The sequence below is a fragment of the Mesoplodon mirus genome, assembly GCF_964341445.2.
Source record: "Mesoplodon mirus genome assembly, chromosome: 2".
In the NCBI taxonomy this organism is placed as follows: Eukaryota; Metazoa; Chordata; class Mammalia; order Artiodactyla; family Ziphiidae; genus Mesoplodon; species Mesoplodon mirus.
The window spans coordinates 4,909,479-4,933,041 of record NC_138977.1 but is presented as its reverse complement, the minus strand read 5'-3'; the positions used below and the strand labels follow the sequence as shown (position 1 = coordinate 4,933,041).

At 36.8% G+C, this 23,563-nt stretch overlaps 1 protein-coding gene across 3 annotated transcripts in view; it reads right to left on the bottom strand.

Moving 5' to 3' along the window:
- LRBA (LPS responsive beige-like anchor protein) overlaps window positions 1-23,563 on the bottom strand; it is an 826,328-nt gene that overhangs the window by 163,834 nt on the left and 638,931 nt on the right. For all 3 annotated transcript variants that reach the window (XM_082611157.1, XM_082611155.1, XM_082611156.1), the window contains exons 45-46: window positions 9,161-9,301; window positions 7,764-7,883 (exon numbers count right to left, since the gene is read on the bottom strand). In XM_082611157.1, coding sequence (XP_082467283.1) covers window positions 7,764-7,883; window positions 9,161-9,301 — 261 coding nt within the window. The remainder of the gene's footprint in view (window positions 1-7,763; window positions 7,884-9,160; window positions 9,302-23,563) is intronic.

Here is a 23,563-nt window from a genome sequence, read left to right as displayed (position 1 = left end):
GCTTTTACTCGGAAACCATTAACTAAGAAAGGGAAGACTGTGAGAAGAGCAGGTTTCAAGGAATGAAGATCAGGAATTTGGTTCTGAATGTGTTAAATCTGAGATGCATTTTACATGCTAAAATGGAGATGCTAAGGAGCGAGTCAGATATCAGGACAAATGTACATGCTAGAGATGTAAATCTGGGAGGTGGAAGGCTCCCTTGCATCCTTTAAGATACAACTCAAATACCACTTACTTTGTGAAGTCATTCACAGCCCCACTTCCTCCAGGAAGAATTAATTTCACTTTGTTTATATCTTATTACAGCACTTAGCACTGTCTAACTTGTATTAAAAATAGTTTTATGTATACCTGTCGTTCTCACCTGGAGATATGTGAAGTAAAGAACTGTGTTTATCTTACCCTTTTAACCCCAAACACTCCCTACTATGTATTGCATATGATAAAATAATCATTAAGTGCTGGCTTAACTAAATGTGTCTGGGGGGACTTGAATTCACCTGTCATAGGAAGTTTTCTGCCTGAAGGTAGGGAGCTGGATCCCCATGCCCCAACTAAACTTGCTCTTCTTCTGTGTTCTCTAAGTACACGTCCAAGTCAAATTTAATTTCTCTCTCAACTTAGGAGACACATCAATCAGCAAATCCTAACAGTTCTTACCTTTTAAATATGTCTTAAATGCATCACATTTCTCTAGTACCATTGCCACTACTGAGTGTAAGCCTCCACTGCCTCTCACCCCATTACTTTAACAGCTTACTTACTGTTTCCACTCCTGCTCAGTGTAATACATATTCCAACACCGATCACAGTGGTCACTTAAAACCACAAAATCTCCTCTGCTTTGACCTTTCCAGTATCTCCCCACTGCCCCCAGGATAAAGTCCAACCTCCTTACTAAAGCTTATAAGGCACCCCATGATAGGCCCTGAATTGCCTCTCTCCTCTCCCTTCTCCTCATTTCAGATCTTGTATCTATGAGCCACAGACCCTTTATTACACTGAATTGCTGGAATGCTTGTATCGTCAGTACCCCACTTACTGCACATGTTCACTGAAGGCAATGCTCTATCTCATTTGATGCTCTATCACAACCAGGGCCTGAGTGTGCATAAACTCCATTAAACTAAAAACGTTAAAAATTAAATGCTCTCTCAGGATTCCACCAAACTTGTTACCCTAAGTTTATTTTTAGCACAGGTTATTTTAAAATATATTTTTGTACTGAATTCCAAGCTTCTAGAGAAGCACAGTTCTCCAACAATCTCACGTAAAAGATGTAAAGAATGTAAAAGATCCATTTACTATTGCCCCCTTTCTAAAATAATGAACCTAGCTGACACTTATGACTCTTTCCACTCTCGGATCCTGATTCGTTAATCATCTCTATAGGAGAGAAGAACAAAAGTTTAAGCTGCAGCAAATCAGATTCTATTTAATCATGATTAAATGTATTGACACTAAAGGTGCCTGAAAACGTGTATGCTGCCTGCTGCCTCAACGGGGAGCTGGGGGGACGGGGAATCAGTAACAATGAACTGCCTAGAAAAGCTTAGATATTTGCCTAATATTTACATGTGACGGCCTTATGAAATTCATTCAAGCTTTATGAGTCTGATTTGTTCCGCAAGATTTGGTTATGAAGGTTCAGGCTGAAGACAGTCACCTATTTTGCACCTCAGTTTCTAAACTTTTAAACTTGAAACAGAGTTTGCGGGGGGATTTTTTTTTTTTCCCTTTGAGAAAGAATTGGGTGTCTGTATTTTTAAAATGGATAGGGTTGCATCAAGGGATGTAGGACTTCTTTGAAGCACAGCATCAGCGTGACCTACGATAATCACCCTTTTCTTTCTTTTTTTTTAACATCTTTACTGGAGTATAATTGCTTTACAATGTTGTGTTAGTTTCTGCTGTACAACAAAGTGGATCAGCTATATGTATACATATATCCCCATATTCCCTCCCTCTTTCGTCTCCCTCCCACCCTCCCTTCCCCACCCCTCTAAGTGGTCACAAAGCACCGAGCTGATCTCCCTGTGCTATGCGGCTGCTTCCCACTAGCTATCTATTTTACATTTGGTAGTGTATATATGTCCATGCCACTCTCTCACTTTGTCCCAGCTTACCCTTCCCCCTCCCCGTGTCCTCAAGTCCATTCTCTACATCTGCGTCTTTATTCCTGTCCTGCCTCTATGTTCTTCATAACAATTTTTTTTTAGATTCCATATATATGTGTTAGCATACGATATTTGTTTTTCTCTTTCTGACTTACTTCACTCTGTATGACAGACTCTAGGTCCATCCACCTCGCTACAAATAACTCAGTTTCGTTTCTTTTTATGGCTGAGTCATATTCCATTGTATATATGTGCCACATCTTCTTTATCCATTCATCTGTCGATGGACACTTAGCTTGCTTCCATGTCCTGGCTGTTGTAAATAGAGCTGCAATGAACATTGTGGTACATGACTCTTTTTGAATTATGGTTTTCTCAGGGTATATGCCCCATAGTGGGATAGCTGGGTCATATGGTAGTTCTATTTTTAGTTTTTTAAGGAACCTCCATACTGTTCTCCATAGTGGCTGTGCCAATTCACATTCCCACCAACAGTGCAAGAGGGTTCCCTTTTCTCCACACCCTCTCTAGCATTTGTTGTTTGTAGATTTTTGGATGATGGCCATTCTGACTGGTGTGAGGTGATACCTCATTGTACTTTTGATTTGCATTTCTCTAATGATTAGTGATGTTGAACATCCTTTCATGTGTTTTTTGGCAATCGGTATATCTTTGGAGAAATGTCTGTTTAGGTCTTCTGCCCATTTTTGAATTGCATTGTCTGTTTTTTTGATATTGATCTGCATGAGCACTTGTACATTTTGGAGATTAATCCTTTGTCAGTTGCTTTGTTTGCAAATATTTTCTCCCATTCTGAAGTTTGTCTTTTTGTCTTGTTTATGGTTTCCTTTGCTGTGCAAAAGCTTTTTCTGAAATTTATTTATTTATTTATTTACTTACTTACTTATGGCTGTGTTGGGTCTTCGTTGATGCACGCGGGCTTCCTGTAGTTGTGGTGAGCAGGGCCTACTCTTCGTTGCAATGCACAGGCTTCTCATCGCGGTAGCTTCTCTTGTTGAGGAGCACAGGCTCTAGGTGTGCAGGCTTCAGTAGTTGTGGCACATGGTCTCAGTAGTTGTGGCTCACGGGCTCTGGAGCACAGGCTCAGTTCTTGTGGCACATGGGCTTAGTTGCTCCGCGGCATGTGGGATCTTGCTGTGATTTATGTCATAGAGTGTTCTGCCTATGTTTTTCTCTAAGAGTTTTATACTGTTTGGCCTTACATTTAGGTCTTTAATCCATTTTGAGTTTATTTTTGTATACGGTGTGAGGGAGTGTTCTAATTTCATCTTTTACATGTGGCTGTCCAGTTTTCTGCTGGGGGATTTTAAAATATTATTTATCACAGTGATGATTCTCCAACCCAATTTTAGCACTTTCTATTTCAGTCCTCAAGACTAGCTATTATTGCTACTACCTGTCAGTTCATATTTAGATGGAGTACAACATCAGGAACATTGTTGCTGAAAGAGGAAGAAGGCATTCTTCCTTCCATAAGCAGAAAGCTGTCCCTTGGTGTGACGCCAAAACAATGCCCTAAGTCTGCACTGCCAAATGGAGTAGCCATTAGCCACAAGTGGCTATTAAACAATTGAAATGTGGCTAGTCTGAGAAGAAACCTGTTGTAAATATAAAATACACACCAGATCTCAAAGCCTTAATATTAAAAAAAGAGAATGTAAAATATCCAATTAATAATTTTATATTGATTACATGCTGAAATAAAAATATTTTGGATATATCAGGTTAAATATTTTCTTAAAATCAGTTTCACATGGTCCTTTTTTTTTTTTTTTTTTTTGCGTTACGCGGGCCTCTCACTGTTGTGGCCTCTCCCCCTGCGGAGCACAGGCTCCGGACGCACAGGCTTAGTGGCCATGGCTCACGGGCCCAGCCGCTTCACAGCACGTGGGATCCTCCCAGACTGGGGCACGAACCCGTGTCCCCTGCATCGGCAGGCAGACTCTCAACCACTGTGCCACCAGGGAAGCCCCACATGGTCCTTTTGACTTTTTAAAATGTGACTACAAGAAAATCTAAAATTATATATGTGATCGTAATTATGGTTGACATTACATTTCTATTGGACAGTGTGGTAAGCCTAGTTAGAGAACTGATCAACACTTCTCAACTCTTTATCCAGACAGCATAAAAAGCATCATGGAGGGTCAGGCCTGAAATGGAACCACCAATGATAAACCGAAACACAAACGAACCCCCCAATTTTAAAATGGTAAATCATGCTAAAAATGAAAGACTGCTTTAGTGAAATCTAATAATGTCTCTTTCTTCTCTGAAATAAAAATAATTAATATTTTAACCTTTATTTCTTAGGAATAACATACTTTTTCAGTAAAATTATTCTCTGAGTATTAGCAGAATGCAAGAAATAGGGATCCTAAGATATTACAGTGACAGTTCTCCTTTAGCAAAAAAAAGTTAAGTACTAGAAATGTTATCATGTTATCCTTATTTTTTCCAAAAAATTAGTTAATTAATTAATTAATTAATTAAATTTTTTTTTGCCTGCGCTGCGCAACTTGCAGGATCTTATTTCCCCCACCAGGGATTGAACTTGTACCCTTGCCAGTGGAAGTGCAGAGTCTTAACCATTGGACTGCCAGAGAATTCCCCTGAAAAATTAATTTAAATAAATCTTCTATCTACCTAACAATATTTCATTTTTGTAAAATGTCATGAAAACATTAGAGAATGCATATTAATCAAGCAAGGTATACTTTAGAATCCACTCAGTAAAGTGATTCCTACCACCCACTCACATACTTCACTATCTCCTCTCTACTGTTTAACATTTTCCTTACTATTTCTAGAAACTCTAACAAGACAACACAAATAAAGATCAGACTATAATATGATTCCATCTGAAATATAATGTTATATCTCAATGAAATGTTTATTATAGTAATTTAAATGTGCTTTCTTAATATATTCATTCTTATACATTATATTATAATAATTTAAACATGCTTTATAAAGTGTTAGAATGTAACATGAAGAGGCAAGATCAAAAAACAAAAAATAAAAAAGGCATTATTAAATCCCTCCCCAGTTGTAGAAGGACCAACTATAAGGAGGCTCTTTAAATAGCCTATAGCCTGTGTAACCATGTATTATATACTTTTCAAAGTGTTCACTAAGTTGTAGGGTCCAAATTACCAGGTTATTAATATAGAAAATGGAGTAATTTATCAATGTCCTATTCACCTTACAGATATTTTGTGGTTTAAAAAAAAAAAAAAGAAAATTAGGAAAATATACATATTGGTTAGAAGAGCAAGTGGGTTTCATCCAAGTTAGTCCTGAAGAAAATTTCTGTGCCTCTGAACGTAATGAAATGGTATTTAAGAATAAGGCTGTATCTCTAAGCAGGCTCCAATCAACTTGACACTTGGAATTTTTAATTCTTTTATTTTTCTTTTAACTTTTGCCTTAACTTTGTACTCTACTTCTTCATTTAGATGCCCTATATAACTAGGCTAGGAAGCTAGAAATTAAGTAGCACAATAACAAGAACTAAAATTCTAGTATTTGTTTAGTAATTGGGGCTGTTTTTATCAAAGTCTGCTGAGGCATTCAAAGGGAAGTGAGATGGATTTGAGTCATTATTTGTGAAGAAACAGAGTAATGAGAAAAGTAAGGAAGGAGAAAGGTAAAGTTCATATGGGTTTTGGGGGTTTTATTTTTTAATGCTGTAGCTGTTTTGTGTGGGTTTATTTTTTATTTTTTTTACAAGTGGGGTATTTTAAAGGAAATGTTTGGGAAAATGGAACCATTTGCTAATTAAAGAATCTTGAGAGAAAAAGGAGGAGATTTAGGAAAAAGAGACAACAAAACTACAAGGATCTATCACATGTATCTCCCGACCAACAAAGCATTAAGCGGGAATGTCTAGTACAGAGAGGTAGAAATTTGAAGATATACACTACCTCTCTATTACAGAGCAGAAAAAAATTCAAATTCATAATTTTGTTCTTGTTTACACTTCTATTACCAAACTTAGGTATGAGGTTATAACTTGGTCCTGAGATAGTTAAAAAATAAAGGAATTTAGAAATTAAAAAATTTTTTTCATGTCTTCAATTTGATAACAAAAAGTCAGTCTTATCAATGTTTTCATATATCCATATCTCTTATGACCTCTCAAAAGGTTAAAGTAAGTAAAGAAATAGCTTTGAGATTAGAAGTAGAAACCATAATTAAATCTGTTAACTATTCTGATTTACTATTATCTAATTATCCATTTCAAAATTATCTACTGATGATTCTTAAGGAATATGATAATTTCAAGAGTATTTCAGAGTACATTATTTGTGCTGTCAAAAATTCCTATAGATGTTCCAATATAAAGATTATTTCTGGGGAGTTCCCTGGTGGTCCAGTGATTGAGAGTCCATCTTGCAATGCAGGGGACGTCAGTTCAATCCCTGGTTGGGGACTAAGATCCCACATGCCACGGAGCAACTAAGCCCGCGTGCTGCAGCTCCTGAGCCCGTGCGCTCTGGAGCCCACACGCCACAACTAGAGAGAAGCCTATACAACGCAACGAAGAACCTGCACGTTGCAATGAAAGATCCTGCATGCTGTAACTAAGACCCAACACAGCTCCTGCCCCCGCCCAAAAAAAATTTTAAAAAGAGATTATTTCTGCATATGATGGAATCTTCAATAAAATATCTTAGATATAAGCAATGTTATACTCTACAGTAAGATAAAGGATGTGAACACTTTTTATAGACTGTGATGTATCATGACTAAAAGTAAGATACAATTATAATTTTAATTAATTTTTTAAAGTACTCTATAGTAACATAAACATTAGTAATGTAACTTTTCCTCTTTCAAGCCCAAATATTTCTCATATGTTACTTATCATTTTCTCCCATATAGTATAATTATTTATGTATAAGACATAGCTCTTTATGACACCTAAGGAGACAACCACAGGCATATCTTGTTTTACTCAACAACATCTAAACAGTAAAGAAAGAGACACTATGTCACAAAACTAAAATACAGTAGTTTTGAGGGCAGGAGCAAAAGTATTATATCGGTTATTGTGCAAAGTTTTTGATCTACTGAACATACATATAGATAGAAGAACTCATTTCCCCTCAACAATAAAGCAATTCTATAACAAGCAGAGTCAGGTAGGCATTTAGAACCAGCAGTAGGTAAAAGATGATTACCTTAAGAATAGAGACAGGGGATTGCTAAAGTATCAAGAAAATGAAATAAGTTAAATTAAACTAAACATCTGAGATCTTTCTCACAGTATTTTTGTGACTATATTAATTTTATTGAGTTTGGAATTCCATTAAGCATGCTGCTTAACATCCATACTATATTTTTCCTTTAAAAAGGATTCCAAGGAGGAAGGAAAACAACTGTTCCACAATTAAAGAGAGAGAGACGAGACAGACAGACAGAAAGAGACAGACACAGGAGGTAGAGAGAGGAAGAGAGAGAAATCTTATATAATGGTTATTGGCCACTTAATTAAGGCCTTATCCTTTGAGGCTCATCTTTAGTAAATAGGGCTGTATCGCAAGAGAGAAATTATCAACATCCATTCAATAAGAAACACATTGGCAATAATAATTGTAAAATGAAGTGTTTCTGTACCTTAATATCAGATGTATCACGCTGACTGTTTCGCCAAGCTCTGGAAATCGATGAAAAAGTTCGATCTGCATGATCAAATTTCCCTCCTTGTAAATTTAGGAAAGAAGTTGTGAAGGGTTCCTAAAAAATAAGCCATTTTAAAAAGCCATATATTCCCTCATGCATAAAAATGTGGTTTTTATAAATCTTTATATCTAAATACTTAGTGACCAATAGACATTAGCCAGTAATATGTACTAGGCATAGACTGGGAATTATACCTAAATTATTACATTAATATTCTTACATTATTTTTGTTTCAGAAGAAATATTTCCAAAATTTAGTATTTTTCAGACTCTCTTCAATATTTTTCAGACTCTCTTCCTTTCCAAGAACAATTTATTAATAACATTCAGACATAAATTAGACTGCATTTGCTTCACAGTCCAGGGAAACAGTCCAATATGTAATTTTCCTATTGTTATGGCTCAATATTTAATTTATGATTAAGAAAAGAAAAATGTTTGGAAGATTTAAAAGCCCCCTTTTAGTTAAAGAACACTTAAACACATATTAGTGGATAATTGCTTGAAATTAGCTAAGCACTATAAATTACCTCTAGGATTTATATCTGCCTGTACCCTCTAACAAGCTTTAATTAATGATGTGCTGCTAATGCTTTCCCAAAGAAATGACTTTCTAGTAGATGAATCACCTTTCAATTTTACGGAAACATTTCTTGTTTAACCAATACATTATCAATACACAGCAGTCTTGGTGTAAATTACAAACACACCTTATTCCATTTGGGGCAACTGAAGTTTCCAAAATATATGAATATATGCCTGTGTTAAGGGAATCTTATTTAGTTCTTATTTTAATAGACTACATTTGAAAATAACATATGTTACAATTTAGAGTCTGGTAAGATATCAACGATTTGAAGAGGCAAATTTAAGGAAAAAAATTCATGCCAATTCCAGGTGAAACATTTTTATGGCCATTCTACAGTAACATGTTATAAAATACAGACCAAATGGGATAAAGAGATACTTATATAGTTAGAGTCTCAATCACTGAAAAAAATTTCACCATTCAAAAAAGATGCTGATGATTTTTTTTTTTACCTTTTTTTTTTTTTTGCGGTACGCGGGCCTCTCACTGTTGTGGCCTCTCCCGTTGCGGAGCACAGGCTCCGGACGCGCAGGCCCAGCAGCCATGGCTCACGGGCCCAGCCGCTCTGTGGCACGTGGGATCCTCCCGGAACGGGGCACGAACCCGTGTCCCCTGCATCGGCAGGCGGACTCCCAACCACTGCGCCACCAGGGAAGCCCAATGCTGATGATTTTTAATCAATGTATATTCTCCACAACATTGAATTTACTTATTCATGGTTTATTATTCAAATAGAACTTACTATTCTTAGCAGCCATGCAAGAACAAAACTTGCAGTTGAGTAATGAGTGCCGTAGTGGAACTTTGGAACTTGATCGTCTTCCCAGGATTCATAACGCTCTGCAAAGAATGCTGCTCTTTTTGGATTCAAAGCTCCTATTGGCTGCCAACGGGGAGGAGAAAAAACAAGAACTCATAAATACAATCGTCCTTTATTTCTTTCTCTCTTCAAATGTTATCTAATCAGCAAGTGTGAAAGTGAATTAAAAATACGTACTATTCAAATTAAAGCAGTGTTACAGTCAGAGAGTGGATTGAAATATAAATTTATTTTTCAATGCACATTAAATATACACATATATGTGAATGGAGAAAACTGTCATTTCTCAATAAGTCTAGTTTCTGTTGAATAAAGGTCTTTAATCAGGCCATAATAAGCATTTTCATGAAGATAATTACATGAAGTGAATATTAGTTATATGATACTTTGGAAAGCATCTATAAAATCCTCTTTAGTCCTCTTTAGAAGCAACAACCAGAAACAGAATCTTGAAGCTAAAGGATTAACATATCATAGATTCTGAGAAGACAATGCAACAAAATTTGGTGGGGGGTGGGGTGGGGGAGAAGGAGTGCAAGGAGATTGTGTGAAAAAGGGATTAAATGTAAATCTAGAAATTTCTAATAGTATGAGTAAAACCAAAATTTAGAAGATAAAAACATGCCGGCATGAATTTTTTTTTAAATGTGTAACATGAATAGAATATTAGACGGATTATGAGCTTGTACAACAATACTTTACAGCAGAGGTCCCTAAAGCAGTATAGTGAAGTGATGAAGGGCCTGGGTTTACTGGAGTGATAACAATACCCAGTCAGAAAGTTGTTTTGGCAAATAAAATGAGTAAGTACATAGAGGGACAAACCATACCTGACAATATTCAATGAGTGCTATTATTTTTAAGGGTATCTTTTAGCAATGGGGTAACGTTTGAATAAAACAATAGCCTCTAAGCCCCCAGAATATTGGTTGGTATAAGATAAGAGCATAATAAATGTCAGCTGGGATCATTATTGTTGCTGCTGCTGTTGTTATTCAGGGAATTCATGAACTCCATTAACCAGTAAGCAAAATTTCATGTGATTATGCACATGTACATTTTCTTCAGGAAGACATACAGAGTATTCTAAGATTCCCAAAGGGGTCTAAGGGCTTAAAAAACAAGTAACAATTCATTCTCATAAAACATTCCAATCCCTAGAAAATCTCTACTCTTTATTTAAAATATAAGTACCAATTTCCTGAAAAAAAAATGTAAGATTACTTTCTTTAATGAAAACCTATCAGTTTGTCACTCATTTATATGAGAAAGAAAATATCTGATCATTTATGCAAAAAATGTTAAACTGAAATTTAAAATACTGGTTTTAAAATAGATGCATTCAGAAATATTCTATGGAAAATGAAGCAATGTTAAAGTAGTTTTTAAGTTGCTTTTCATGTCAAAAAGTAATTTTAAGCAGTATTTTAAATGATCATTTTGGCTATATTTCTTAAAATTGTTAATTATTTTTTCAAAACTGCCATTTATCTCTAGTACCTTTCATTCTCTTTCAATAGGATGGTTCTAATCAACATTTTATTTTAAGCCCTTTTTTTTTAACTTTACAAGCAAATTTTAAAAACCTTTAGTTGATTATTATTTTAAACCAGTATCACAGTATACCAATTTAAAATGCCATCTTTTAAAGCATTAGTTTCTGTACAAAAGAGTTAAATCTGATTTACTAAACTTATGCCAGTTAAGAATGGAACTGACTCCAAGAAATCTTTGTTACAGAACCAATTTGGAACGCCTTTAAATGTATTTTAGCTGTTGTCCCTGAAGACTGAGCCATGCAAAAGGAAAGAAAGAAGAAATAAAATCACTGGAAGACAAATTATGTGAAAACAAAATCAATGCTCCTTTTGTATGGTTCTGCAGCATATTAAGTATTCACTTTATGTGCTCCAATTTTTATTACTCTCCAAATGAGTACACCCCCAAAATCAATAGTTATAGAATCACATTTCTTGAATATAATGCTAAAACCAATTAGGATTGATTTCACTAGCATCCGAAAAAAAATGGCATCGTGCAGAGATCCATATACGTAGAACCCACAGTATTGATTCCGGCTGTGATTGTTACAGTTGATTTCTGAAGCCTGCTACAGGACAGCTATCAAGACATAGCACATTTATTTGCAAGCATATAAAAAAGAAGTCCCCAAATAAAAGAAGGTTAAAAAAAAAAAGACTAGTGGAGCTGTGCAATGACAATGATACACTATCAGCTTACTCAGAGAAGTTACAGTGGGAATACACACATTGAATTATACATTACGCGAAAGCACTGATTTATTGTGGTAATAACATCCACCTCATTAAAAGATTCTGCTTTGCTGCAGTTGGAAGGCTACATATTGTTTACTGCTATAAATTAATGGCAGTGCAAAGAAGACTGTAGAACCATCCTAACAATAGATCTGTAATGACAGTGCTGTATATCACAGCTTCCTCAGCAGCTTCATAATAAAATGGAGACAATGTATTGAGCTAATACATTCTACCATGCTGGCCCATATTTTTCTGACAATTGCTTTAAAAGATGAGCTGAATCCAACTATGTTATAATGCTCCAAAACATTTAACTAAGCAAGAGTCAGTCATACACCAAAGTGCATCATAGCACTTTTGAAACATTATCTAAATCAGCATTTCAAGATGTTTATTCATCCCTGCAAAAGAACTAAAAGTAAATGCTGATGGTTCCTCTTACTTATACAGTATATTAAGAGCAACAAATGGAGGGCAATTCAGGAAGGTGCCTAGTACTATCATCCTACAGAAAGCTCTTTGTACAATTTAACTGTAAGAGCTTGACAGATTATTTTTCAAAATCAGCAAATTGATTAAAGGAAGAAGAGCAAAAATACTGGTCATTTAAAATGGTCATGACTTCCTGGAAAAAATCAATAAAAAAATAAGTATTGATTAGAGAGGTATAATTCAAGTTCATAACCAGGTAAATATAAATAGGCTGAGGATATAGAAAAATAATTTTAAACACTACAAAAAGCTAACAAATAGAATTATATAAGATTTTTTAAATCTGCAAAATAATAAAAGAATCTTAATCACAACAAGATGAAAAAGTGATTCAAATAAAATGGAATTATTTAAAAATTAGAGTATCAGGACTACCAACACAAGTATTTACGTTAAAAAAAATGGAAATAAGAACTTGGATTAAAATAGGAAAAGACAAATTAAAGAAAAAAGAACACCAGAGCTCTTGAAAATGTATAAATAGCAAAAAAAAAAAACAAAAAAAACTACACATAGGATGTATTAATCTCACGAATAGCCAAACTGACAGCTGTGGTAGATTGGTAAGTATTCTGTTTGAAATGCTCATCTGATACCTTTCAGAACAAGATATGCAAAGCAAAACTTTCTAAATCAGGTTTTTAAGAATATTACAATAAAAAAATCTTTTGTTACCTTTTTTGAGAAGTAATTTTGCTAATTATTAGAGATATAAAAATACTGCATGTAAAGTGCCCAGTTCAGTGCCTGGAATGCAGTAAGTTATTAGTAATAATAATTATTGTTATTTTTCAGCTTATTTGATCAAGAATATTTAAGAAAAAAAGCCATTAAACAAGCTTGATGAAATTAATGTTGTCTATTAAGAAAGAAAGTAATTAAGCATCGCAATCATATAATGGTACATGCAGTACTGTGCATTATCTGTCAGAAGCCTAATAGTACACAGTAGACATCAAAACTGCATTACCCTATCTCAAAAACATAACCAAAAACAAAACTATCTTTCAAAAGTCCAAAGGGCCTCCAAATTTTACTGTGAAAAGCATATGAAATGTCAAGCAAGTTACAGTCATCTAGTACTACATTAATTAAAAACAAATGGTATTGGATTCAGACCCCTACAACCACCCAACACAGACTCCTTCATCTGATTACTAGTAAAAGTTAAGCTGTAAAAAGACTGTAGTGTTCATACATTCTAAGTTTTTGTTTTCTTTTTAAAAATGTTCTTACCTGAAGTTATCTAATTAATAACCTCCAGCTTACACGTAGTATTTTATAAAACATTATTATGCGTTCTCACAATAAATGTGAGCTAGATATCCCTATTTTAATAATGAAGAAAATAAGTATCTTGAATAACCTAGCTCAAAATCAACATAAATCTAGGAAACAAAAATCCAGTACTCAAATCCAGTCTTTGGGCCATTTTATCCATAAACTGTTGTATTACAAAATGTTTTTCCAGATTTCAACAATTTCCCACTTTCTTACACTTCCAGTTTTCAAATATGATATTTATTTAACAGGTTTATTTAAAAGACTAATAATATACGTAAAGTGCTTAGAAGAGCTCCTGGCACAAAGTACTCAATAAGTATAGCCGCTATTAATGTTGTTGCAATTGTTATGATCACCATCACCAGAATTCCTTCTTCCTTTTGAGATTTATATGTGAACTGTTCCAATTTATATCAAGTTTTCAGAAGTGAAGTTCCAAACTGCTGGACCATGGTTACAATTACTAAGAGTAAGAAAGTTGTAGGGAATTGGCAATAAATCTCAGAAATTCTACAAAGTATAGATTTGCTTGAGTGAACAACCTTCTCTTTTTAAAATCTAAGTCTAAAAAGATATTTTTTTCCATCTTTCTGTGAAAGCTTTCTTTCGTAATCATTAAACCTTAACATCTGGGGATGAGAAGCAGGAGAGAAGATCAGAGGAAAAGAAAAAGGTCATTATGGAGCAATAGACTCAGAAATGGGGCCATTGGACATGCTAAAGTATAGTGTATCATAAACATACATTTTGTGGGTAAAGAGGAGAGTGGGGAAGAGCTGTCAAAAGTGAAAATGGGCTCATGAAGGGGAGGTAAAAGAGCATGACTACTTTTAGGATCTTGCTTACGATCTCGATGACTGGCCTAAAGCCATCTGTCAATGTTATCTTCATTTGGTATGATTAGAACACTGGAAATATCCTTTAATTCCAGGACTACACATAAACCCTGTCCTACAACATATAAGAGGACATACAGGCAAGAGAAGTTATACATTATTTTATTCTGGAAGTAGGGTAGTCCTATAGATATCAAAAAAGAGCGATCACAAAGTGAGGACAAGGAAAAGGTAACAATGTGGTTGAACCCAAAGTTATATGAATCTGATGTTATAAAAATGTCACGTTAAAGGAAAGAATCATGTTAATTAAGTGTAAGGTACTTGATATTCATGAACAAATTAAGCAAAAATCTTCAAATTCAGACAATGAAAGAGAATGGACTATCAGGAAATGTGACATCATAAAAGATGGTCATTTCTGGTTAGAGAATAATGATTTGTTTTGGGAAGATTACAGGAAACAACTATGATAAACATATTAAAGAGGCTATTCTATCTGATGACAATGCAATTATTTACTGGCTATACGTGAAGGGTCTAAGAGTCTTAAGTAAATTATCTCACTATATTTACAAGAACACCTTAATATACAAAACTATTAGCATTCTCAATTTACAGGTGGAAAAATTGCGTCTGGGAGAAGTTAAATGACTATTAAAGGTTGGTTCCCCAGTCAATAGCGGAGCCAAGATTCAGAGTCACACCTAACTAAATTGACTAGTAAATCCTAGAATAACTACAGTTGTGTGGATTGATGAAAGTGTTGGTGCTGAATCTGCAAGGGCACTGGAATCTTTTCATGGGAGGTTTAGATTAAATGCTCTTCTGAAAAAATGTTATTTATGTTTTTATTCCCACCTATGTAATGTGCATGGATATCAATTTAGCAGAAGGCTTCACAAAAGGGGGAGAGAGATGAATATTTTGTCTTGGGGATGCTGAAAAATGGTTGGCAAAAACAGCTTTTGAAAAAGTGAACACAGGGGCGCCTTCAAGATGGCGGAGTAGTAAGACGTGGAGATCACATTCCTCTGCACAAACACATCAAAAGTACATCTACATGTGGAACAACTCCTACAGAACACCTACTGAATGCTGGCAAAAAGACTTCCCAAAAGGCAAGAAACTCCCCACATACCTGGGTACGGCAAAAGAAAAAAGGAAAAACAGAGACAAAAGAATAGGGACAGGACCTGCACCAGTGGGAGAGAGCTGTGAAGGAGGAAAGGTTTCCACATACTAGGAAGTCCCTTCACTGGTGGAGACAGGGGGTGGGCAGGGGGGAAGCTCTGGAGTCATGGAGGAGAGTGCAGCAACAGGGGTGCAGAGGGCAAAGCAGACAGATTCCTGCACAGAGGATCGGTGCCGACCAGCACTCACCAGCCCGAGAGGCTTGTCTGCTCACCCGCCGGGGTGGGTGGGGGTTGGGAGCTGAGGCTCCGGCTTCCGAGGTCGTATCCCAGGGAGAGGACTGGGGTTGACTGCGTGAACACAGCCTGAAGGGGGCTAGTGTGCCACAGCTAGCCGGGAGGGAGTCCAGGAAAAAGTCTGGACCTGCCTAAGAGGCAAGAGACCATTGTTTCGGAGTGCGCCAGGAGAGGGGATTCAGAGCACTGCCTAAACGAGCTACAGAGATGGACGCGAGGCACGGCTATCAGGGTGGACCCCAGAGATGGGCATGAAATGCTAAGGCTGCTGCAAGCAGAGGTCACTATCCACACCTCCCCTCCCAGGAGCCTGTGCAGCCCACCACTGCCAGGGTCCAATGATCCAGGGACAACTTCCAGGGGAGAACACACGGCGCGCCTCAGGCTGTTGCAACGACACACCAGCCTATGCCACTGCAGGCTCACTCCGCAAAATGGACCCCTCCCTCCCCCGAGCCTGAGTGAGCCAGAGCCGCCAAATCAGCTGCTCCTTTAACCCTGTCCTGTCTGAGCGAAGAACAGACGCCCTCCAGCGACCTACACGCAGAGGCGGGGCCAAATCCAAAGCTGGGACCTGGGAGCTGTGCAAACAAAGAAGAGAAAGGGAAATTTCTCCCAGCAGCCTCAGGAGCAGCAGATTAAATCTCCACGATCAAGCTGATGTACCCTGCATCTGTGGAATACCTGAGTAGACAACGAATCATCCCAAAATTGAGGTGGTGGACTTTGGGAGCAACTATAGTCTTGGGGATTGCTTTCTGCATCTAATTTGTTTCTGGTGTTATGTTTATCTAAGTTTACTACTTAGAGCTTATTATCATTGGTAGATTGTTATATTGATTTGGTTGCTCTCTTCCTTTTTTAATTTTTCATATATATATATTTTTCTTTTTTTTCCTTTTTCTTTTTTTTGTGAGTGATTATGTGTATGCTTCTTTGTGTGATTTTGTCTGTATAGCTTTGCTTCTGCCATCTGTCCTAGGGTTCTGACTGTATGCTTTCCTTTTTTTTAATATAGTTTTTACCACTTGTTATCATTGGAAGATTTGTTTTTTGGTTTGGTTAGTCTCTTCATTCTTTCCCTCTTTATTTTTAATTATTTATTTATTTTTAATATTTTTTTCTATTTTAATAATTTTATTTAATTAATTTATTTTCTTTCTTTCTTTCTTTTTCTTTCTCCCTTTTCTTCTGAGCTGTGTGGCTGACAGGGTCTTGGTGCTCTGGCGGGTGTCAGGCCTGAGTCTCTGAGGTGGGAGAGCCGACTTCAGGACATTGGTCCACCAGAGACCTCCCAGCCCCATGTAATATCAATTGGCAAAAGCTCTCCCAGAGATCTCCATCTTAACGCTAAGACCCAGCTTCACTCAACGACCAGCAGGCTATAGTGCTAGACACCCTATGCCATACAACTAGCAAGACAGGAACACAACCCCATCTATTAGCAGAGAGGTTGCCTAAAATCATAATAAGGTCACAGACACCCCAAGACACACCACTGGATGCGGTCCTGCCCAACACAAAGACAAGATCCAGCCTCATCCACCAGAACACAGGAACTAATCACCTCCACCAGGAAGCCTACACAACCGACTGAACCAATCTTAGCCACTGGGGGTAGACACCAAAAACAACGGGAACTACTAACCTGCAGCCTGCAATAAGGAGACTCCAAACACAGTAAGTTAAGCAAAATGAGGAAACAGAGAAACACACAGCAGATGAAGAAACAAGATAAAATACCACCAGACCAAGCAAATGAAGAGGAAAGAGGCAGTCTACCTGAAAAAGAATTCAGAGTAATGATAGTAAAGATGATCCAAAATCCTGGAAATAGAATGGAGAAAATACAAGAAACATTTAACAAGGAACTAGAAAAACTAAAGAGCAAACAAACAATAACAAACAACACAATAAATGAAATAAAAAATTCTCTAGAAGGAATCAATAGCAGAATAACTGAGGCAGAAGAACAGATAACTGGGCTTCCCTGGTGGCGCAGTGGTTGAGAGTCTGCCTGCCGATACAGGGGACACGGGTTCGTGCCCCGGTCTGGGAAGATCCCACATGCTGCGGAGCGGCTGGGCCCGTGAACCATGGCCGCTGAGCCTGCGCATCCAGAACCTATGCTCTGCAACGGGAGAGGCCACAACAGTGAGAGGCCTGTGTACCGAAGAAGAAGAACAGATAACTGACCTGGAAGAAAAAATAGTGGAAATAACTACTGCAGAGCAGAATAAAGAAAAAGGAATGAAAAGAATTGAGGACTATCCCAAAGACTTCTGGACCAATATTAAGCACACCAACATTTGAATTACAGGGGTCAGAGAAGAAGAAGAGAAACAAAAAAATGGGCTAAGAAATTATTTGAAGAGATGATAGTTGAAAGCTTCCCTAATATGGGAAAGGAAATAATCAATCAAGTCCAGGAAGCGCAGAGAGTCCCATACAGGATAAATCCAAGGAAAAACACACCAATACACATATTAATCAAACTAACAAAAATTAAATACAAAGAAAAAAATATTAAAAGCAGTAAGGGAAAAACAACAATTAACATACAAGGGAAACCTCATAAGGTTAACAGCTGACCTTTCAGCAGAAACTCTGCAAGCCAGAGGGAGTGGCAGGACACATTTAAAGTGATGAAGGAGAAAAACCTACAAGCAAGATTACTCTACCCAGCAAGGATCTCAGATTCAATAGAGAAATTAAAACCTTTACAGACACGCAAAAGCTAAGAGAATTCAGCACCACCAAACCAGCTTTACAACAAATGCTAAAGGAACTTCCCTAGTGAGGAAACACAAGAGAAGGAAAAGACTTATAATAACAAACCCAAAACAATGAAGAAAATGGTAATAGGAACATACATATCGATAAATACCTTAAATGTAAATAGATTAAATGCTCCCACCAAAAGACATAGACTGCCTTAGTGGATACAAAAACAAGACTCATACATAGGCTGTCTACAAGAGACCCACTTCAGACCTAGGGACACATACAGACTGAAAGTGAGGGGATGGAAAAAGATATTCCATGCAAATGGAAATCAAAAGAAAGCTGGAGTAGCAATTCTCATATCAGAAAAAATAGACTTTAAAATAAAGACTGTTACAAGAGACAGAAAAGGACACTACATAATGATCAAGGGATCAATCCAAGAAGAAGATATAACAATTGTAAATATTTATGCACCCAACACAAAGCACCTCAATACATAAGACAAATGCTAACAGCCATAAAAGGGGAAATCGACAGTAACACAATCATAGTAGGGTACTTGAACACCCCACTTCCACCAATGGACAGATCATCCAAAATGAAAATAAATAAGGAAACACAAGCTTTAAATGATACATGAAACAAGATGGACTTAATTGATATTTATGGAACATTCCATCAAAAAAGAGATCACTGAAGAAATCAAAGATGAAATAAAAAAATACCTAGAAACAAATGACAATAAAAACATGATGACCCCAAACCCATGGGATGCAGCAAAAGCAGTTCTAAGTGTGAAGTTTATAGCAATACAATCCTACCTCAAGAAACAAGAAACATCTCAAATAAACAACCTAATCTTACACCTAAAGCAATTAGAGAAAGAACAACAAAAAAACCCCGAAGTTAGCAGAAGGAAAGAAATCATAAAGACCAGATCAGAAATAAATGAAAAAGAAATGAAGGAAACGATAACAGAGATCAATAAAACTAAATGTTGGTTCTTTGAGAGATAAACAAAATTGATAAATCATTAGCCAGACTAATCAAGAAAAAGAGGGAGAAGACTCAAATCAATAGAATTAGAAATGAAAAAGGAGAAGTAACAACTACCACTGCAGAAATACAAAGATCATGAGAGATTACTACAAGAAACTCTATGCCAATAAAATGGACAACCTGGAAGAAATGGACGAATTCTTAGAAAAGCACAACCTACCAAGACTGAACCAGGAAGAAATAGAAAATATAAACAAACCAGTCACAAGCACTGAAATTGAAACTGTGATTAAAAATCTTGCAAGAAACAAAAGCGCAGGACCAGATGGCTTCACAGGTGAATTCTTTCAAACACTTAGAGAAGACCTTACACCTATCCTTCTCAAACTCTTCCAAAATATAGCAGAGGGAGGAACACTCCCAAACTCATCTACAAGGCCACCATCACCCTGATACCAAAACCAGACAAAGATGCCACAAAAAAAGAAAACTACAGGCGTATAACACTGATGATTATAGATGCAACGATCCTCAACAAAATACTAGCAAACAGAATTCAACAACACATTAAACGGATCATACACCATGATCAAGTGGGGTTTATCCCAGGAATGCAAGGATTCTTGAATATATGCAAATCAATCAATGTGATAAACCATATTAACAAACTGAAGGAGAAAAACCAATACTGAAGGATCATCACAACAGATGCAGTAAAAGCTTTTGACAAAAATTCAACACCCACCCATGATAAAAACCCTCCACAAAGTAGGCATAGAGGGACTTACCTCAACATAATAAAGCCCATATATGACAAACCCACAGCCAACATCATTCTCAATGGTGAAAAACTGAAAGCATTTTCACTAAGATCAGGAACATGACAAGGTTGTTCACTCTCACCACTATTATTCAACATAGTTTTTGAAGTGTTAGCCACAGCAATCAGAGAAGAAAAAGAAATAAAAGGAATCCAAATCAGAAAAGAAGGAGTAAAGCTGTCACTGTTTGCAGATGACATGATACTATACGTGGGGAATCCTAAAGATGCTACCAGAAAACCACTAGAGCTAATCAATGAATTTGGTAAAGTAGCAGGACACAAAATTAATGCACATAAATCTCTTGCATTCCTATACACTAATGATGAAAAATCTGAAAGAGAAATTAAGGAAACACTCCCATTTACCATGGCAACAAAATGAATAAAAGACCTAGGAACAAACCTACCTAAGGAGACAAAAGACCTGTATGCAGAAAACTATAAGACACTGATGAAAGAAATTAAAGATGATACAAACAGATGGAGAGATATACCATGTTCTTGGATTGGAAGAATCAAGATTTTGAAAATGACTATATTACCCAAAGCAATCTACAGATTCAGTACACTCCCTATCAAACTACCAATGTCATTTTTCACAGAACTAGAGAAAAAAATTTCACAATTTGTATGGAAACACAAAAGACTCTGAGTAGCCAAAGGAATCTTGAGAAAGAAAAACGGAGCTGGAGAAATCAGGCTCCCTGACTTCAGACTATACTACAAAGCTACAGTAATCAAGACAGTATGGTACTGGCACAAAAACAGAAATACAAATCAATGGAACAGGACAGAAAGCCCAGAGATAAATCCATGCACATATGGTCACCTTATCTTTGATAAAGGATGCAAGAATACACAATGGAGAAAAGAGAGCCTCTTCAATAAGTTGTGCTTGGAAAACTGGCAGCTACATGTAAAAGAATGAAATTAGAACATTCCCTAACAGCATACACAAAAATAAGCTCAAGATGGATTAAAGACTTAAATGTAAGGCCAGACACTGTAAAACTCTCAGAGGAAAACCTAGGCAGAACACTCCATGACATAAATCACAGCAAGATCCTTTTTGACTCACCTCATAGAGAAATGGAAATAAAAAGAAAAATACAAACAAATGGGACCTAATGAAACTTAAAAGCTTTTGCACAGCAATGAAGCCATAAAGAAGATGAAAAGACAACTCTCAAATGGGAGAAAATATTTGCAAATGAAGCAACTGACAGAAGATTAATCTCCAAAACACACAAGCAGCTCATGCAGCTCAATATTAAAAAAACAACCAACCAAATCCAAAAATGTGCAGAAAACCTAAATAGACATTTCTCCAAACAAGATATACCAATTGCCAACAAACACATGAAAGGACACTCAACATCATTAATCATTAGAGAAATGCAAGTCAAAACTATGAGGTATCAACTTACACTGGTCAGAATGGCCATCATTAAAAAATCTACAAACAATAAATGCTGGAGAGGGTGTGGAGAAAAGGGAACTCTCTTGTACTGTTGGTGGGAATGTAAATTGATACAGCCACTATCGAGAACAGTATGGAGGTTCCTTAAAAAACTAAAAAATAGAACTACTGTACGACCTAGCAATCCCACTACGGGGCATATACCCTGAGAAAACCATAATTCAAAAAGAGTCATGTACCACAATGTTCATTGCAGCTCTATTTACAATAGCCAGGACATGGAAGCAACCTAAGTGTCCATCGACAGAGGAATGGATAAAGAAGATGTGGCACATATATACAGTGGAATATTACTCAGCCATATAAAGAAATGAAACTGAGTTATTTGTAGCATGGTGGATGGACCTAGAGACACTTATACAGAGTGAAGTAAGTCAGAAAGTGAAAAACAAATACCATATGCTAACACATATATATGGAATCTTAAAAAAAAAAAGGTTCTGAAGAACCTAGGGTTAGGCGGGAATAAAGATGCAGACATAGAGAATGGACTTGAGGACACAGGGAGCAGGAAGGGTAAGCTGGGACGAAGTGAGATAGTGAGAGAGTGAGGGAGTGGCATTGATATATATACATTTCCAATGGTAAAATAGATAGCTAGTGGGAAGCAGCCGCATAGCACAGGGAGATCAGCTGGGTGCTTTGTGTCCACCTAGAGGGGTGGGATAGGGAGGGTGAGAGGGAGATTCAAGAGGGAGGAGATATGGGGATGTATGTATATGTATAGCTGATTCACTTTGTTATACAGCAGAAACGAACACACCATTGTAAAGCAATTATATTCCAATAAAGATGTTGAAAAAACAAGTGAACACAAAACATAAACATTGTCACCAAACTTTATTGCTTTACTTGCCTCTTAACTTTTATATTTGTATATCCACATCTACAAATCCAAACGAAAGCCTTTAATCTGTGTGGTGTTGAAACTTTTTAAAGAAGCCAATGAATTTTATTTTCTGCCTCTCTACACCTGCCTTCCTCCCCCACCTCCAAAGAGAAGAAAATAAAAGAATAGCCCCTGTCATTTAAGTAATGTTGCCACTGTTAGGGGGTGCAGGAGCTATTTTGTGTCAGTTTTAGCAGCTCTTTTATCTAAATGACAAATAAACAAACAGACTCATCAACACTTACTCAACCTTGGCTTCTAGGATATTTCATCATGTGCTATATGCAGCTGAGATACTTTGGCACTTATCTTCACACACTCTACATTTTATTTAGTATTGTCAAGAAAATACTTTCATTGGCACACTACTATGGCTTTTAGAGTTAACAAATAAGCACTTTTGCTTTCAAGTACCAGAGCAGATTTTAAGCCCTTGAAATCACATGTTCTTCCAAGTGGCAGTAAACATATACCCCCTATACTATTTCAATTTAACCAACACATCTTGGGAAAAAGATAGTATTCCATTTTACTTACTGTACCAATGTAGAATCTAAATCATTTCAAAGGCTCACATTGGTAGATTTAGTAGCAATGCCTTCACAGTTCTATGTTATTTAGCTATGGTTCATATTACGTGATTTTCACTCTAGGTATTTATCTGTTTGAGAAAGGCACATAAATCAATTATAATAATCTGATAATCCGGGCTTCCCTGGTGGCACAGTGGTTGAGAGTCCGCCTGCTGATGCAGGGGACACGGGTTCGTGCCCTGGTCCGGGAAGATCCCACACGCCGCCGCGGAGCGGCTGGGCCCGTGAGCCATGGCCGCTGAGCCTGCGCGTCCGGAGTCTGTGCTCCGCAATGGGAGAGGCCACAATAGTGAGAGGCCCGCGTACCGCAAAAAAAAAAAATAAAAATCTGATAATCCAGTGTCATTGCTGAGCTAAATGCCTGGAGGAACCCAAAAAAGAATCTTAACTATCCAAGGTCAACTAAAAAAAGATGATTTAAGTAATTATGAAAATGACAAACACCCAAGAGGCTCAATGCTATTATAACAAAACCTATTCATTTGCTGAGCGA